This window comes from Acomys russatus, chromosome X, assembly GCF_903995435.1.
Source record: "Acomys russatus chromosome X, mAcoRus1.1, whole genome shotgun sequence".
Taxonomy (NCBI): domain Eukaryota; kingdom Metazoa; phylum Chordata; class Mammalia; order Rodentia; family Muridae; genus Acomys; species Acomys russatus.
The window spans coordinates 36,430,217-36,450,886 of record NC_067169.1 but is presented as its reverse complement, the minus strand read 5'-3'; the positions used below and the strand labels follow the sequence as shown (position 1 = coordinate 36,450,886).

General features: G+C 34.0%; 1 protein-coding gene across 8 annotated transcripts in view; it reads right to left on the bottom strand.

Moving 5' to 3' along the window:
* Dmd (dystrophin) overlaps nt 1-20,670 on the bottom strand; it is a 2,465,896-nt gene that overhangs the window by 2,175,642 nt on the left and 269,584 nt on the right. The window contains exon 1 of one of the 8 annotated variants that reach the window (XM_051140913.1): nt 2,933-3,211. The exons of the other annotated variants lie outside the window; for them this stretch is intronic. Within the exon in view, the coding sequence (XP_050996870.1) occupies nt 2,933-2,939 (7 nt within the window). The 5' untranslated portion in view covers nt 2,940-3,211. Of the gene's footprint in view, nt 1-2,932; nt 3,212-20,670 lie in introns of those variants that run through there. 8 annotated transcript variants of the gene reach the window in all.

Genomic DNA, 20,670 nt, shown 5'->3' with positions numbered 1-20,670 from the left:
AAGGTTATGTGGATGCATGTGTGCATCCTCCCTGTGCGTGTGTGTGTGTGTGTGTGTGTGTGTGTGTGTGTGTGTATGCATGCTTATGTGGTCTGTTTCTTTCTAGCCTCTCCATTCTTGAAAGATGGATGGCATGAGGATGGGAGAATAATAGGATGGAGGGGGAAAATCCTTTCAAAGCATATTTCTTAGCTGATAGTGTCTCCCCTAGCTCATCTTTCCGGATGAAGTACAGCACATTGAAAGGCAGCAACTGTATCACAAGTGGGGAATTTTATTGGACAAAGTCCGCACTGAGAGGGAACCAAAGGGCAACTGAAAAATAAGTAGTAGTGGTGTTTCATAAGATTTGTACTTAAACAAATATAAATGCTGTAGGCAAGGAATACAATGTATGCTTGTACAAAGCTGGGGCAAATCAACAGCCATTTAGAAAATTAGGTTTGGAAACGAATGTAAACATTTATAACCTATTTCATTTTGCCCCACATGTCTTTCACATTGTCTGTTTTTATGCATTTCTTTTTTATCTCATTTTCCCCTCTGTATCACTCCAGAAGCCACAGAATTAAGCAGTTGGGATCTGGAGACTGCACATGGCCTTGCTTTGCGTGCTGACTGTATCTGAGAGCCAGAAAGATCTGCAAGCATTTCCAACTCTTAAGATGCATTTATCAGGGAGAGCATACTGCCTGCTCTTCAGGTGTGTGGCCTAAAGCCTTTAAGATTTCATTAATAATCAACAGCTGGTGCCACCTAGTGTCCGTCCTTTCCATTCATCAGTAGAATCAAATAGAAAGTGCTTCCTAGTCACAAAGGAAGCAAGCCTAAACTGCAAACTAATAAACAAAAGAATTCACAGTTTTGGGAGTCCAGTGGCTGATTTAAATTACATTATCTTCATTTAAATACCCCATGCCCCCTTTTGTAAGTAACTATGGTAACAGCAGCCAGAAAGTCACATATTTTTTCATAGGAGACAATTCACAAAAGAAGAGTCCTCCTAAAGAATCTAGGAAAAGAGTGTCCCTCCAAATGTCACTTAAAATGACTCTAAAAGTTGAGAAATGATCATGACAGGGAAAGAAGTATTTTATAGGATAGTTAGATAAAGTTGAGGTTTTGACATCTACCTCAAATCAACACTATTTGGATGCAAAATTCTGTGAGTCTTTGAGTGCCTCAGAGATCAAACAAGTATTAGGACAGACTATATAGCACCCAATCGTGCAAAAAAGAAATAATCAGACTTTTAAATCTTTATTATTTAAATACGTTGCTGCTAAACTATTTCCACTGCTGCTGTACATATGAATTATGAATGACACAGCTGACCCTGTTCTGTATGCTTCAAGGTTAAAAAGTACTCTTCAAATTCTTGATTATTTTCCCAAACATATGCTAGTAATTAATTTGAATGAATACAAACAAGTATAATTAGCCTGCCAGTTTGCAATTGGTTCACTGATATTTAAATACATGTTATTTTAACTCATTCTTTCTAAGAGGAATACGTAATTGAAAAACATGAACTAACATTCAGAAAAAAAGTTACATAACAGCCAGTGGTGTTCTTCAACCAGTCTCACTGGGCTATTACAACTACTAGAAAAAAGATTTACCACCTATGAGCCACACTGTGTATACTAAAAGGTCATATAAGATATTCTTGTATAATACTCTATTAACTTGGATAATTTAGCAACTTGGGCTACTAAGGAGATGGGGTAGAAATCTGAAAAAGCGTCTGTATTACTTAGTGAAAAACCATGCTTTTCATATTCAAGAAGTCTGTTTCGATATTATTTGACATCTGTTTTAAGTAATCACTAGTTAAAAACAGCTTTGAATGTTTTATTTTCTTGTTACCCTAGTGGTGGTATATTTTATTTCAGTATATTCAGTCCAATATACACCCACTGATAGATCCCCATGACAGCATATGAAAATAGTATACAGAAACGAGGCATAGTTTCTACTAAAAGCTTAAATTGTTCTCCTTTTCCTCAAAACTTTATTTTTGGAGCCAAATCCCATCCAGGCTGGTGTTCTGTTTGTTTAAAAGTACTTTGTAATCTACTGATTGAAAGATATTGCCAAACAGAAAGTAATTGTACACAGGCAGGAAAGAATGTAAGGCAAAACTCATTAAGGTCCCAAATAAATAATAAGTGCTCCAGTTTTCAATAATTTATCATTTTCTGTCATTTTCCATTAACAGCTTTCAAAGCTCTATCTGAAAGAAGCTGATACAGAGAAATTAAGAGCAGTAATCAAGCGAGAAATGATAGACCAGCTGGGTCGACATCAACTTGGCAAAACGTGAATACAGTTCAATAGCTGAAACAGATGCTGGAGTTGTTGAAAAAGCCTGCAGGAGATATTGATATATTTTCTTCATATAATGCAAAATGACTGAATTAATGTCAAAAGCTACAAATTGATGAGGAGTGATGACTGACAGCCAAACTCCTTATAAAATAGGAACCAAGTATAGCAATTCTAACAGATCCAAACACTGTGTACATTCTCATTTCTCTCAGTGTCTGAATATGCCAATATATCAATCAATCCTTGCAAGCAAATTACATCTGACTGAGCTGGGGTAGATTTCCACCTCCCCTGTCATCATCTACCTGGAGAATGCTAGACTCCTGAAAAATACTTTATTCTAAAATCTTCTAACACTGAATTTTATCCCAGAACTGTTTTCCTGAGGTTGGAGGCAAGCACCCCCATGCCCCCCAAAAAATATAACGCAGCACAAGGTAATTTTGTAAAAGCAACATTCTGTAAAAGCAACACTGTTTGCAGAGTTTGAAGAGCTCGGCAACAAACCCCAGCTGCCAACAGCTGCTTTCGCAAACATATGCTTTGTCATGGTCAGCTTCTAATTGTATTCATAATGATGTAATAGCTTTAATAATCCTACCTTCCATGCCAGCTGTTTTTCCTGTCACTCCATCATGCCAATAAGTTGGCTGCTGTAACAAATCAAGATAGCGCAAAACAGCATCTTTCTCCTGATTCTGTCATCTTGCTGAAAGCATTCTATTACTGCCGACTGCTGGGAACCAGAAAGTCTATTTGAATTCCAACAGCTCCCCTTTCGCATGATTCAAGTTAGGTTAGGTGGGCATGCCTAACATGATTCTCTCAGTCATTTATTATGCAGCTGCTACAACGTCGGTGTGGTAACCACTCTGACTATCTGATACGTCAGTCGAACAAAACCTCCACCTCGGAGCAAACACATGAGCTGGAGCAGCGTTCTGCATTTAACGAGCATTCTTCCTGCCTAAAACACGGTGGATCTGAGAATCTCCTTCAGTATCTGCTTGCTCTCGTACAGATACAAAGCCTTTCTATTAGATTCTTTTCCTAATTATATCGAGAGTAGAGTTCCTTGCCAAAAAACATATTGTTTATACTGCAATTTAGACTGATTATAACTTATTTTCTCAGCCCCCCTCCCCCCTTTTTGATTCTGCTTTTGAAATCAGGGGGTTGAGTGCTCAGTTCTGTGTTTCTGTTTCATTATAAAACACAGCATGTACTATTTCAAATGAAACTTGCCTAGTGAAGTCATGGAAGCAAAATGAAACAAAAGGATTTTTTAAGAACATATTGACTATTTTGAACATGACGGCGTTTAAAATCTGGTACTCTGTGTGTTTCTCAGAAGGGGTAGAAACAGGCACTTGGTATTTTGACTCCAGACAAGTCCTTTCATCAGAAAGTAGGAATTGAGATTGACTAATTATATTCTCCAACTTTCCCAGCAAGTAAATAATTACAATTTCAGAAGAACAAGCCTTGTATTTAGAAACTACTATACATGAATCACAATTTTAAAATGAAATTAATAATTATCTTTAATTTATGTAAGATTTTTTAAAAATTATAAAACTTCCAAGCATGCTTCTCTTGTAGAACTAATGTAATCTAGATTTATATCACAGGAAATTTTCCTTTTTTCATGAAAAAAAAAACATTCTAAAGAGTAGATTCACCAGATTTCACTGGTCTTCTGCATTATGAAACAATAAAAATATTTCATTCAGGATATGTAAGTTCAGCTACTATGAGAATTTAGAATCACTGTTCCTCTAAGGGCTGTGTGTTTCTGTGTATGCATATAAACATATTTTTAGCTACCATACCACTGTATATATATATATATATATATATATATATATATATATATACACATACACACACATATATACATACATATACACATATATGTATATGTATGTGAATATATGTATATATAATATATAGGTGTAATTTTATTACATATGTATGTCTTATATAAACTATGTGTGATATTGTGATGTATACTACAAATATCTATACAATTTTCATTTTAAAATAAAGTACAGTTTATTGCCTGAACAGTCACGCAAAATTCTCTATAACATTGGAGCACTATCTTCAGGCTTCTGGCCCAATGTATCTGACAGACATAGTTGTGAGGCAGGAACTATTGAGGACATGCTTGCCCTGTCTTGGCAGAGTTTGGCCATCTACTCGGCCTGCATCCAAGCTTGTCTGTTTTTAGGCAGAGTTCTGTCTGTGGCAGAAACGAGGACATTTTGTCCAGTGGCTTGTTTGCCACATTTGAAGCCATTTGGGAAGCTGCTAATCTGTACTCCATGTATACTCAGATAACTAATTTTATTCCTTCTCAAGTGTCTGATGGGTTTGAAGACCAGATAGTTTAGTTTTACAATTAAGTTTAATTATTTAGGGGTTAAGATATTTTTAGGTCTAGATAGTTATTTTAAGTTGACAATGAAGAAATATTATAAATATTGATTTACGTTCAGAATTTTAGACTCACCAAGATAGGAAAGATTTTTTCTCCAAGTCTGCCAAATACAAACAGCCAAAACACTATGAAAGTAACATATGTATAATTCCTGATTGTTTTGTGGTTTTCTTGTTGTAGGTAGTTTAATGCATATATGTGTAATAATATAAATGTATATGTAAAAATATTTAATAAAACTATGTATATGTTTTCATATATGAAGACATATAGAAAGTATACATGAAGATACTATGATAGTTATTAATACATTAATATATGCTTATATGACTTGTATATTTTGGTTATTGTGAATAATTCCATGAAGAATATGAGAATGCAAATATTTCAATATTGTTGATACAATGGTTTCATTTCCTTTAGATATATGCCCAGGATTGGGTATATAGGGAATAGTACTATTTTGATGTGGGGACTTTCTATAGACAAAAGTGGTATAACCTAGTCCTATACCTCTAACTTTAAGGAAACAGCATACTATTTTCAATAATAAATGTACCAATAAATATTCCCAACCCTATAAAACAATCATTTGTGTTGTTCCTTTGTTTTGTTTTGTTCTTTTCTTTCTTTTTCTTTTTTATTTTTTATGCTAAAACTCAGATTGAAATAGCCTTGAAACATATTTCATGGTTCTTCTGATTTGCGTTTTTCTGATGATGAATGCTTTTTAGCAACTTACATATACTTTCCTACTATTTCTATGTATTATTTGGGGGAAAACAATCTATTTAGTTTTGCCTACTTTCTTTTAGAAACATTACTTGTTTTTCTTTAGTTTTGTGATTTCCTTAGCCACTTGGTGTATTAATCTAGTATGCTTTGCTAACATGCTTACTTATAATTTGTCACCTAATAACTTTATTATATCCCTTTGTATAGTTTGATGTAGCCCCACTTGGTTATTTTGTTCTTAGTTTATGTATTTTTGGTATCATCTATGAAATAAATCATTTCTAAGACCCATGTCAATCTTTTTTCTGATATGGGTATGCAGTTCTGTTGTAGAGTATTTGCTTTCCATTCACAGATCATTGGCTTTGGTCCCTTATGGATCTTTTAAAAATTTGCCTATATTGTCTCCCATCAGCATTTTAGGTCTTATATCTAAGTCTTTAAGTCATTCATTAATTTTTATGTGTTCTATAGGAATAAGATATAATATGGTTATTTTCCATGTGAGTACGCATTTTCAAAACATTATTTATTGGAGAGGTAATTCTTTTTTGTTTAACTTTTGATTGAGTCTTTGAGACTCCTTTTCCTCAATTTGACTCACCCCCCCCCCCGCAGCCCCATGCCCTTTATAAACATTCTCCACCCTTGCAACCTCCCTCAAAGGAAATAAAAATTCCCAGTAGTGTGTGCCAGTGTGTCCACATTTCTTTACTTGCCAATGTTCATTGCAATGAGTCACTGGTCTAGTTTGAGGACTCTGGATCCTGCTACACTATCAATACTGGATTCTCACTGGGCTCCTCTAAGACATCCTCTTGTCATCTTGTGACACGGAAATCCTGCAGCTTTGGATCTATATAACCAAGTCCATCATCTGCTCCAGTAATTCATAGATGGGATATATGTAGGGGTGAGTCAAAGCACAGCCCTGGATTTGGGCCTGCCAGCTCTCCTGCACTCATACCAGGGAGAGCCCAGGGTAGCTCACCTAATGCAGCAGCCAACTAAAGGCAGAGACAGAACTCCTCATCTCATGCTCTGGGGCCAGCTTACCTGTACCCATGCTAGCACAGCCAGTTCTATTGTGATGCCTACTTGAGGTGCAAGTCCCACTCTGCCAAGTGTTATAGCTAACAAGGGGCAGGGTCAGCTAGAGATATAATTCTTACTGTGTATCATTTGTGTACTTTTCAGAAACATGTTGTTATACGGGCATGGCTTTGTTAATTGGATTTTTGCTGTTTCATTGACCTGTATACCTGTTTTGTTCCCACAGCCTATAGTTTTGATTGCATGATATTTATCATGGTATCTGAAAACTGAAAGCATGATATTTCCAAATTTGCTTTGCTTTCACAAGGTTGCTGAATAATTTGGGTCTGAGGCATTTCCATGTGAATTTTTTTTCAGTTTCTGTAAAAATGTCATTAATTAATATATTGGTATAACTTTGTTGAATCTACACCATACTTTGAGCAATATGAACATTTTAATAATATTAAATTATTCAATCAACAATGTGAAGTATTTGTTTCTATTCCTTCATGTCTTCTTCCATTACTTCATCAAGGTTTTTCTATTTCTCGATAACTGACCTCCCTGTCTAAATAATCTTTCATTATTACTTTGATGGGATGTAATTAAGTATTTTTGCTTCTTTGGTAATTCACTGGTACTATAATAATACAAAGGCTTTTATACATTGTTTTATTTAATATTACTTATTATTTACTTTATATTTTGTTTTATTCAGAATAACTAGGAAATAGAATCCACATATATCCATCAACTGAGGAATGGATAAGCAAAATGTACATATATATAATATGTAATATTACTCACCTATAAAAATGTACATATATAATATGCAATATTACTCACCTATAAAAAAATGAAATAATGAACATTTTAGATAAATGGAGGGAACTGAAAAATAATTATACTAAATGAAGTTATAATTTTATTGTAATAGTGTTACTTATTTTCTAGTATAAATCAGCCAAAGGGGATTTATGTGTACAACACAGAAGTTTGTACATTCATGCATATATACACATGCACATACACATCACATCATTGCTTCAAGTCTCTTCAGACTTATCTCTTCATCCTTATCAAAAATATTAAGCCCTGAATAGTATGTCTTCTCTCAGTGGCCCCTACTTTCTCCCATACTGTCTTCTGTACCATTTCTCTCTTTTCAGAAAAATATTAACATTTTATTTTTATGTGTATGAATGTATTGACTGTGTGTATATCTCTGAAACTGGAGTTATAGGTAGTTATTAGCTGAGAGTGCTGGGATTCAAACCTGGGACAAGTAGATGAGGTGCCAATTTAACGTACAAAGCTGATGGGCTTGGCTTCTTCTTTGCTCTTTACTCCATGATCCAGACATTTTCTTTTGGGGCCAGGGGAACCCCACATTTCTCTCTCCTATTGTGTTCATGATCTTTCATTCTCCCAGCCCTCCTTTCATTCTTTGTGTCTGCAAGGTGACTTCCCTGGTCTTGTTTCTCGGGAGTGGTGAACCCACTTGAGAGCTGCCCCTAATAAAACTGCCTTTATATACTTTTAATATGGCTTGAATTGGTTTATTTTGACAGAGGAAAAAGCATATTATCAAGTACTGGGAAATGTGAGTGCTGGCCCATTTCTCCCTATCTCATCTCTGTACCATTTTTTCTTTGCTACAGTCATATTGACTGTCCTTATTTCTCTTAAAACACATTAAATGTATTGTTACTTGCAACATTTCCATTAGCTTTCCTTTCATACTAAAAATATCTTTCTACCAGATTCATTTATCCCAAAAAACAGCTCTGTTTAGATGTCACAGCCTGAGAAAGCTCATTCTCTGTTTAAAAATTCCTTTGTCCTAGGAGACACAATCTCAGAGAATACTCTTTAATCCTTTGGCTCTTACTTTTTACCTCCTATAATGTTCCTTGAGCCTTAGGTGCAGGAGTTGTTTTGTAGATGAACTCATTGTGACTGAGCCCCAAAACTTTGTATTTTGGTTGGCTGTCGTTCTCTTTAAGGCTCTCCTTCCGTTGCAAAGAGAAGTTTCTTTGTTGAGGGTTGAACAAAGAAAAGGTAATAGATATGCTAAAATGGATTAGGGAAAGCCTATGAGGCTTAGCTCTACACAAAGAACTAGAGGTAACTAAGGGCTGCTGAGAGCTGAAGAAATAGTCTCCCCAAGGAGAGAGTACCACAATTCGTTATCCAAAGCCAAATGGTCAACCCTGAAAACATATACATATGAGTAACAAATAGAGCCTGTTGTACTTATTTATTATGTATTTAGTGGTGTGTTTGTGTGTGTGTGTGTGTATGGGTGTGTGTGTGTGTGTGTGTGTGTGTGTGTGTGTGTGTGTGTGTGTGTGTAGAAAGAATTAATAAAGCAAAGACACCATGCATTTGAGAGAGTGCAAGAACAATTATATGGGGTCTTGGAGAGTGGAAGGGAAGGAGAAATGAACTAATTATATTTTAATCTGAAATATATAAATGAAATTTGCTTTATTGTCTTGTTTTACTTTCTTTTATTGCACTTGTCACTATCTACCTATTAGACAACTGTGGATTGGTTGAATGAATGATTTCCTCTCTCAATAGATTACAGTTCCAGAAAGGAATTTATATTTTATACCTGTTTACCATGATGTCCCAGGAACCTGAAGAAAATTGTCACAGAGTAGCACATTTCATCCATCCATACATTTGTGTATAGCTACACACTTATGTATATATCAGTAAGACTATATATCAAGAAATTTTGTTTATATATGTATATATGGTATTTATGAACATAAATGCTTATTATTTGGTCTTACTGGGTAAAGAAAATGTATCTCATCATTCCTACAAGTGTATTAAGACACTGAATAAAAGTTTTGAAAATAGTCTAAAATCAAATCTATATTTATTATGACAGATTTTATTTTCAGAAACGAAATTGCACCCTCAAAATTGAATGAAGGAAGTTTGACCATTAAAAGACCTCTAGTTACCTTGTTATTGGGTCTCCTGCCTTTTCCTTTCAGAATTTGCCTTCTACTTTTACAGCTTGGGTGAAATTGCTCCAATTCAGTTCACCGTGTCCTTCATCTTCCTAACCCCTTCACTTCTTAGTCCTCTTCTTACTCTACAAACTGACCTGGCTGACAATTTGCACTTGCATTAAAATCCTTATTCCCTTAATGTTCATAATGTTCCCATTCTATTTTATTTTTCTCTCCCTTCTTTCTTTTTCATCCAGCCAGTAATTGTTAGAGCTCTTGAGGGTACAATCACAGACTCTTGATTCTTTCGTGGCTTTTTTAGAAGCTCAATTTTTCAAATGAGCTTCAGTTGCTGTCAAATCTGAAATGCTTACATATTCTGATATCCAGAACTTAATATCCAACTCTGTTCTCCGGAACACCTTTGCTTGACCATTGCCCCTAAATTTCAAACTCAAACAAAACTTTCTGGAAAATCTTCTACCATTTTTTCAGGATAAAATGTAACAAAATATTATCTTATAAAATATTAATAAAATTTATAAAGCCTCATGGGCAAAGATAAAACTGAAGACACCAATCATCAGAAACAGGAAGGAAAAGACATGTACACTGTAGATGATAAAGCCATTAAAATGATGCTAAAGAGTATTATGAGTTATATTATACCTGTAAATTTTGTAACTTAAAGGAAATATTTGTGAAAAATTGAAAGATACCAAAATCCAGCTAAGATGTCACATTCATGTATAACAATAGTAGTACTGTGAACATTAACAAAGTTGAATGGTATAATTTCAACTCTATATAAAATATAAAACCCAAAACACATAAAATACTTTTAAAAGTAGCAAAAATTAACTCTTTTGATGAAAATGAAAAAGAAAGAAGCATTTCTCAATAGTTTTTATTAGTCACCATTACCTTGATATTTTAAAGGGACAGAAACAGGAAAGAATGATATGTGAGAACAAAGCTAGAGAGAAATGATACAAAACCAATATTGAATACCATACAAGAAAAAGTTAGGAAATAGAACTCCACAATACATAAAAAATAATTACATACTATTAATTTTGAAATGATTATACACTCAGTAGAAATTTTAAGTAAATGTAAGTTCTATATGCCTGTTGTATTTTTCCTAATACATTTTTTCATATGTGTGTGTGTGTGTATGTGTGTGTGCATGCATACACATAAATGTGCATGTGGAGCCAGAGGACCTCTTGTGTATGTCAGGAGCTGTCCACCTAAGTTTTTGTAATGTAGTTTTTCATTTATTCCTAGACTTGTTGATCAGATAGGAATGGCTGGCCCCATGGAACCATCTATCTCCACTTCCCAGTCCTGATGTTATAACTTTAAACCTGGATTTTATATGGGGTTGAGGTTCCAAACACATGTCTTCACACTTGCATGGGAATCATGATCTCAAAATCAGGAATAAATATTATCACAGTGTGTATGAGTATTTCAAGTTCATTTTATCCTGTGAAAGACTTGTATGAATACCACTATAATGAAAATGTAGACTCATTCTTTTACTGCATAAATGTCTCCCACACTACTAGTTTGTCTTTTGTCTTTGTATTAATGACTCCTTTTTGTTATATCCAGACATCTGAAAGCATCAGAATGTTGTCCATCTTCATAATTTTGACATTTCCACATCTACACAGATGGAATCACAGAGCATGCTATTGTTTAAATTGGCTTGTTTCACTCTCTCAGCATTACAATCTACATCCAGCCAATCTATATTTATTAATCCTTAGTTCACTATTATTTATGAGTACTATTCTATAGTATAGAAATGTTCATTTTAACTATTCACCTTTTGTCCATTCAGTTTTTGTAGTTTTTGTCTATTATAACCAAAGCTGTTATAGACAGTAATGTACATTCTTTTAGTGAACATATGTTTTTAATTTCTTTTAGTATACATGTTAGAGGGCACTATTGGTGGGTCATATGGCAGCTGCATACTAAATTTCTCTGAGATACTACCAAGTGTTTCTTCAAAGTGGCTGAACCATTTCAAATTCTCACCAGAAATCTAATTTTTGTTTTTCTGTATATTTATCTAGTCCATCTGATATATAATTTATATTTTAATTAGTATTTTGGGAAGACTGGTGATGTTGAATATATATGTTCATGTGCTTATTAATTAAATGTCTGAAAGGGCCACTAGGTCATGGTGCTAAGTACTTATGTATCCTTGATTTACCCTCTATTTGTTTCAACCATTCTTCAGACTGTTAATCTCCAACTAAAACATGAACATTTACATTACATTTTGGTTTTAATAAGCTTCAATTTTGCTTACTTTTAATCTATTTTGTTTCATGGATACTTAGAATTTATATATTGTTTTGGTGTATAGATACCATTTTACAAATACTCTTCCATGTTTTGGTAATTTTCCTTCCCTTGAAGTCCATTGTCTCTTTAATAAATGCAGCCACTCCTGCTTTGTTTTGGTTAACATTTACACACACACACATTCTATACTTTTACTTCAATTAACCTAATAGTATAATTAGATGAGTATTTCTAATCATAGATTGATTTTTATTCATCTATTACCTAATACTTACACAATAATCATTTTACACAAATCCATTACATTTAATTATTAATAATATTTTCTTTTGAATTAAATATATCAACTCTGTTCTTTGTATTTTGATTTGTGTATCTTATATTGGGTTGCTTGAATTAGTTTTAGGCTTTGAGTTTTGTTTCTGAATTTTGATTGTTGTGCACAGTTTGCTTAGAGTTTAGTTTAGATAATATACATCAATAACTTTTTCTATTTTACTGTTGTTACTTTTACCATTCCAAGTACAGATATCTTTAGTCTGTGTATATTTCTTATCCATACAGTTTGAAAACACACTTATTTTCCATAGAATGTTTTATTACTGTACATTTATTGTCATAGGTATATGTATATATGTATTACTTGATTTGATATATAAATTGGCTTAAGGTGTATAAGAAATAGTAACAGATAGATACATTTATAAGACACACACACACTCACATACATACACACATATATTTAAAGCAGTGCCTCACTATGTGTTTTCAGGTTCACCTGAAATTCATTATGTAAACTGCGTTGGCTTTGACCTCACAGTGATTATCTTGCCATTACCTCCTGAGTGTTGGGATTAGAGCTATGTACCATCGCATCTCGCTATATTAAAGTTTTTGTCTTGTCTATGAAATATAATTTAAAAATGAATGAGAATACTACTTTATTATACACAAGCCCTATTTTAACCAAGTCAAATTGTTGGTTTGTATGTATAGTGATAAAACTTTTAAAACTTTTTTGTTACTATTGAGAATAACAAATTCTTTCTTTCCTTTGATCAGAAAATATTTTATGTATGTTTAATATTTATATGTATATGTATAAGGAAAATCTTTCTTTTAGGAATATAGTTTATAGTCTCTTCTTTTTGAATCCTTATGACTTATGTTTTAATTATAATTTCTTTAATATATAAATGTATTGAGGGGCCTGCTTAATTAAGCTTAAAAGACTCCATGACAGGCTTCAGTTTCTCCTTAGCTTAGAACAGATCTAAGTCTCCATTCCTCAGAAATGAGGTCAGCAGTTACTGGAAATACCACAGAAAATGGGCAGCCAATCAGAGATGGCCTAGCCACCTGGTAGGAGGAAAGTAAGATGGCTTAAGGTTGATTAACAGCTGGTCTGATTGCTTAAGGGTGATTTCCTGCCTGTCTGAAATCTCTTTTCTTCTGATTAACTCCTGACCTCTGACTAAGCTTGCCCTTGCCCTTTCAGTTTGCTTGCACTTTTAAAACTTGAATTCTCCAATCATGTCAAAGATTGCCTAACCCTTTCCCATTGGAATTCCTCTGATTGCCTTTAAAAAGATCTTGTGATCTTACCTCGGAGTTGCCATTTTGTGTTGATCCCTGCATGCTGGACTTCTGCAGAAATAAACACTCTTTGCAGCTTGCATACAGTTTGAGTCTGGGATTTTTTTTTTGTGAGTTCCAGATTCTAACACTATAAATATATAAATGTATAAATATTTGTTTTGAAGAATATATATTTTAAGAGCACCAGACTATTCAGTCTTCAATACTTTAATTTACTTGATATTTATACATTAATTATATAAGTATCTGTACTTCTTTTACAATAATTTGTGACATATAGAGGATTTTTAATTGAATAATGATGGTTAACAGTATATGTATAATTTCCCAAACCACATGAACTTTTTAAATGCTCAGTGTAAGGGAAATCAACAAAAGCTATTCATTTAAAATCTTTGCTTATCCTGAGTCCAATATTATTATTGAAGTACATTTATATTAAAAAGGTAGTGCACATAATATAAAATTCCCTCTGGTTTTGCTTCAAACAATTTTGTGCCATTTAGATGCCTCATGTTATAAAGATGCATGTTACTGAGTCTTACTTCTTGAGATATATCCCTGAGACTCAGATGGCATAAGGATTGATACAATTCCTAAAGGTCCCACATGTGGCCGTACACAGATTTATATGAATGCTCGTTATGTGCCCAAAGCTTGCCTGGAATTTATGATTCTGTTGAGTTTCTTCTTAGTATAGTTTTGTGGAATTCTTAAAAAATTATATTGTCTATAATTAATTTTGTATGTCACTTTCTCTGTTTTATTTATATTTTCCTTCCCACTTAGAAAAGGATGCAAGAGGCTGGAGAGATGGGTAGGAACACAATCAAATATATAAGAAAGGGATACAAGACACTCTTACACAGAAATTCCAATAATCCTTGTCCCAATAATGGTTCCTATATGCTTACATATGAATGCTCACATTGTCTGTGAGAACTATTTTATATGAGGTAATTAGAATACCAAAGCAATATGCTTCTTTTATTGTCAGTGTATTGTCAAATGCTGTTCTAATATCAGATGTTATTTCAAGGAACCTGAGGCAAGACATTTGTTTTTTGATTATTCACCTTGTATTTTGCTTATTTTATTTCAGTGACCCTCATATAATGTATGCCCTTCCTGGCTCTACTACTAAGATACTTTAAGCTACCACCAAATTTTCTTACTTCAACAATTGATCCACTATTAACTGGTCTATCTGAAAGTTCCAGGCAGCCACCCTTTACATTTTCTAATTACAAACTTTGCTGATGTTGTTAATCCAGTTCATTCAGGAATTGTATCCTTCAATGTAATAACAAACTTAGCCAATTATTTTTCCCAATAAAGGGAGTTTGCTGACTCATAAATGGCAACATACCTAGAAAAACATAAAGATTTAATTCTATCAGCATTCATCTGGAAACAAAGTGATAACCATTCCATTTTCAAATTTAAGAAATTATTCCAGCATGAGAAAATTTAACTTCTCAAACAAAACAAAATAAATCAAAATAAGAGGCAATATTATTATAATTAGGCCTTTCCAATAAATAAATCTTTAAGGTAAATTAGAAATTACACATTGTATAAACTTATTAATTCTGAAAATTTGTTTTAAATAATGATCCTTTTAGAATTTGAATTCTCTTAAGGCTGGCAGATCTGGACCAAGGGGTGGGAGGACATACACAACCTACTATATCAATCGAGGACAATGTATGTAGTAAACATTGAACCCTTATTCAGATCTAGCTAATGGACAGCTCATTCTCCACAGTTGTGTGGAGTGTGGAGACTGACTCTGACATGTACTCTGGTGCCCCCTCTTTGACCACTTCCCCTTGGTGGGGGAGGCCTAGAGACACTCAGAGGAAGGGTAAGCAGATTACTGGATGAGACCTGATAGGCTGTGATCATATGGTGGGAGAGGCGGTCCCTTTCTGTCACAGGCCTAGGAGAGGAGAATAGAGTGAAAGAGGGAGGGAGCAGGGAATGGGAAGAAACAAGTGAGGAGATGACAATCAAGATGTAATTTGAATAAATTATTTAAAGTAAAAAATAAATAGTTCAAACTCCCTTTCGAAATGTCCAGTTGTTTGTCTCATTTGCTGCCTTATTCAGTATATCTGAATTAAAATATTACAATAAAGATGTTTATACTCTGAGAATGATTAGCTAAACATTTACTAAGCAATCATACTTTCTATAATATAAATTGACAACATATTAATGTATCTTAGATTCACAATAAGCACATCATATTTGTTTACTTAGATGTGTACACTCAAATGTTATCCAGGACCAAATAGCACTTGATAATCATATTCACATATATCATTTATACTAAAACAATAAGTTTTTTACCTGCTCTGCTGATATGTCAGAGAAACTTAAAATACTTTTGTGAAAACACATGGATACCTTTTGATAAAGGAGAGTGTTAGTTCTTTCTTCCAGACTTTTAGAATTGTAAAGTGGCCTTTTGTGACAGAGAATAGCAATTTAGCTCAAAGAAATAATAATAACCTCAAAGAAAGGAGCAAATTTAACCACTAACCATGAGCACTATGCACTTAACAGTTACCTTACCTTTCAGTTAATAGATATAATTTATAAATGACAAAAATTGCCCCTGTCTTCAGATCACCGATACAAATTATAGTCATTATAAACATTACATATAATTTTGACAGAGAGGGAATTCCTCCTTGTGTATATTTTCAGTGGGTTGTACTAACTTTAAGCTTAGTTGTTTCTGGTTTGTTGCCAAAGGAAATAATCAAAGGGATGAATTTTTTTGCCAATCCACAGTTGTAAATTTACTGGAACTGGGTTTACAGTGGTTCACCAGACCATTTATATACAGACAATTTACATTTTGAAATCACTGATATTTTTTTGTCCCTTCCTTGCTTCCTTTATGCTAAAAAGTTAATGGATAATGAAATGAAAGAGTCCAAAATCCACAGAAAACCTCAAGAAATAACATTTACACTTTATTTTGAATGGACAAAGGGATAACATGTGTAGGGTTTCAGAAATCTATGGTAGCATTGTACAAGAAAAAAACATTTAAAAATCTTTCTTCATAAAATATGGGGCTTGCTTTCTATTTCATTGTTAATCGTAGAGAACAAAGCATGTTTTTTAATTGTGATTCAACCTAAAACAAGGTATAAAATGCTTATATAAGTATCTACTTTAGTTAAAATTAATTCTGAAAAACACAGTTTCTTCTCACCCTAAATAGACTGAGCACTGGGAACCATAGGATTTCTCACCAGTGATATTTTGTGGACATCAGTCCCCATCAAGAGGAAATGAATGGCTTCTGTGAAATAGCCAATTTGAGTTTTCATAAACTATAATGTGGCAAAAAAGAAATTAGTTTTTCATTTTAAAAGTAATAAATAATAAATATCAATTTAGTTGTTTTAGGGTACACAAAATTTATTCTTCCTACTGTATCTTTGCAAATACACATGCCATCCAAGTCTTGGACATAAGTGTAGAGGAATCCATCTGGTCATTGAGTGACATAATTCTTTTGCTTATTCCAAAATTGACTCTTTTAATTTTTTCCTTAAGAATCTATTACTTAAACATAGTACCATTGAAAGTTACAACAAATTGAATGGCCAACATTTTACAGACTTCTATCACAATGCCCAGATCAGAACTGCAAGCAATGGAATGTGCTTTATTCTCTAAGAACTCCTGATAATCATAACATCTTAAGGACAATTGGCTTCAGATATCTGCCTTAAAAGAGCACATTGAAATCAACACTTGCTGAAGAAGTTTGAGGGTGTTTTCTACCAAGATACATTACACTACCTCCTTCTCATATCGTGAATGCTTTTATCTTAGATAATTCATGTATAAAAAATAAGTGTAAATATTATAAACTGAGAAACTGTAAAATTATAAAATGTAAGAGGCTTGTTTGCCCTGTCTACCCAGAGGCTTCTCCCAGTTCTTGTTACTGCTAGCCTTGGGAGTTCCACCCTAGTTCCCAGAATAGCTACATGCGCGCTCCCAAATATCAGAGGTCCCATACGGTTTCCAGTAACCACCCTAGGGACCCACACCCAAGTCCCCACAAAAGGTCTCCCAACGCCAGATGTCCTAATGTCCATATGGTCTAACTTGATAAGCAACCCCACCTGCTTTGTGGATTTAGCCTTGAAAACTAGCCTGCAACAGTCACTGGGTGTCCTTAGCCTCTCAAGTGCTGAGGGACCCTGGCCGTCAGCAATAAACGTTTGCTTTTGCATCAGTGCATTGTGCCTCATGTAGTCTCTCACGGCGACCTCTTTCCCGAGTTGGGCATGAGGGTCCAACAAACCTTCTAATGTTGAAATGAAAATTGAATGATATAATGTATGTAAATCTGTTAACAAAATGTCTTATATATAATGCAGTAATAATGTTAATTATCACTAGTGGGTGAATGGTGCTTATTTCTTCCATAAGTATTTATACATGTGGAACTGTTTGAATGTTGATGAATTATAATGTAGGAATCGCAGCAGCTGTTTGAGGCTACTATCTTATACATTTATCTGTTTTAATTAATACAATATCTAAGATCTATCTTTAAAATATCTTCCTGATACCCACTGAAATTATAGAAGTTATTACAAAATGCAAATTCTCAATATATGAGTTCATTTCATGACTCCATTCAGTATATGAGATAAGTACCGTTTTAAAGAATAAATTTAAATACCAAAACAGGCATCATAAAATCATGATAGTCATTCCTACATGACCATAGAGTCAAGATTTATACAAGGGGTGTCTGAAATATTTTGATTTATCACCTAAATAAGCAGTCTTTCTTTTTCTTTTTCTTTTTTGTTACTTTTCATTTTTCATAATTTATTTAGAATACATCAAGATTGTTACCCTTCACTTGTATCTTCCTGTTCCCACACTCTGTCCCTCTTTCACTCTGTACCCCTTCCCTGAATGTCTAACAGAAGAGGCCCTCCTCTCCCACCATATGACTAAATAGTTTGCTTCCCCTTCCTGTGTGCTTCAGGGCTTGGAACCAAAGGGAATTGATCAAATTGTGGGCACAAGATAATCTTTCTTATTGCATTGTTTATGGCCAACTATGTAAGTGGTCTAAATTTAACTCATTCAGATCAGAATATAGTCTGTGAAGGGTACAAGTGTAGTTTTTTCAATAAAATCCTTATAGAAATTTATAAAGCGTGGTTTACAACTTGATCAATTCCAAATTTGCAGAGTCTTGATGAGGAATTGCCATAAATCAGAACATATCCTTTGTTTTCTGTGGTACAGGGATACAAGCCAGGGTCTCAAACATCCTAGGCAACTCTCTTCCAGGGACATGCATTACCAGCTCTTTTAAATTTTATTTTTACCTCAAACTAAGAAAACTTCCATTTTAATTTCACAAATAGTTGAGACTATAGATGTGTATAATAATGGGTATCTTGACACCCAGTGCAGTATTACTGTTCTATAATCTTAGCTTTTAATCTGCATCCTATTTTTATAGGGTGGCACCGTTTTAACTTTTGGAATAAGCTATTTATCAATCTGTGCCTCCTGGGTGGTGAAAAATAAATAGTGATGAATCAGGCCACTTCTGTGTCTGAACTTAAAATGGAGTCTACCAGAGCAAAGCATGTTCTGATATTTTGTTTTACATAATATGAAGTAACTAAGAGCACAGCACTGTGTGATGTCAATATGTTATTATTTTGTTTTTATTGATTTTTAAAATGAAACATCTTTTAGTTTTTAATATATTTACTTTTTATTAGCTCTTTGAGAATTTTGTATGATGTGCTTTGATAACATTCCTCCATCTTCTTCCAGATTCAATCCAAAAATTTTAATGATGACTTAGAAAGTGGCCCTTTATTTTTGAGTGAAACTTCAAAAATAGGTCCAAAAAATAGTGGTTTCTTTGGGGTAAGTTGGAGTTAGAATATGAGTAAGATATGACTTGCAGTTACAAAAGGGCATCATGAAAATCATGTGATTGAATTAATTTAGCTCATATCAGTATCTCTGGCAGACCCTGCTTACAAGAATGCCCATGGTTGGATCAACACTGAGGGTCTGTCTGCCTTTTCCGTGATAGGTTTTAGTATATTTATGATAATCTATAAGATCCTCAAACACTTCATTACTTTATACTGTTTCTCATCTTTGTAAGTTCTAGTTCCTTTTCCATGCCTAATTCAGAATTAATGAGTCCAAAATACTCATTTTTTATATTTCATTGTATTTTTATTCTTATAAAGGCTTAACAAAATATTTATGAACATCCCAAATTTTAAATGAAATGACTGAGTCTTAGCAAACATCAACCACTGAAAGTCAAGACATAATTTACTCTTAAAATCTGAATGAAAGCTATTAAGATTCTCAAGAAAAATTTAATTAGGTTTACAAGGAATCTACCAGGAATGTTTTAAGAAATTGTTGGGAGAATCCAAGATGGCAACGAGCGGGGTGGACCTTGTTTAGAAGCCAGAGTCAGGGATTTGGAGTATTTTCTCAACCAGGAAAACCAAGCTTCCTGCTCCACCACAGCAGGAGAAATCCACTGTTTGACAGAAATAAACTACAGAAAATCTGTGCATCCCTAAACTCACGGAGAGCACAGACTCCCTGGAGAGCAGCCACAGGGCACCATCCATTCTAGCAGGTTTCTGGGAATGCAGGCAGGATCCCACCTGCAGAGGTGATTGGCATGGTGTACAGAAGATCTGGACAGTACTAGGTCCAAGGGGAACAGAGAGCATGTTTCTGGCCAAAATTGAATCAAGATCCGGTAAACAAATTAAATAGTCCTATTTCTCCTATAGAAATAGAAGCAATCATTGATAGTCTCCCAACCAAAAAAAATCCCAGGGCCCCATGGTTTCTGTGCAGAATTCTACCAGATCTTCAAAGAAGAGCTAATACAGATACTCTTCAAGCTACTCCAAAAGATAGAAATGGATGGAACTTTACCAACTTCATTCTATAAAGCCACAGTCACGTTAATACCTAAACCCCACAAAGACCTAACAAAAAAAGAGAGCTTCAGATCAATTTCTCTGATGAACACTGATACAAAAATACTCAATGAAATACTCTCAAAATGAAAACAAGAACATATCAAAGATATCATTCACCATGACCAGGTAGGCTTCATTTCTGGAATGCAGGGATGGTTTAATGTACAGAAATCCATCAATACAG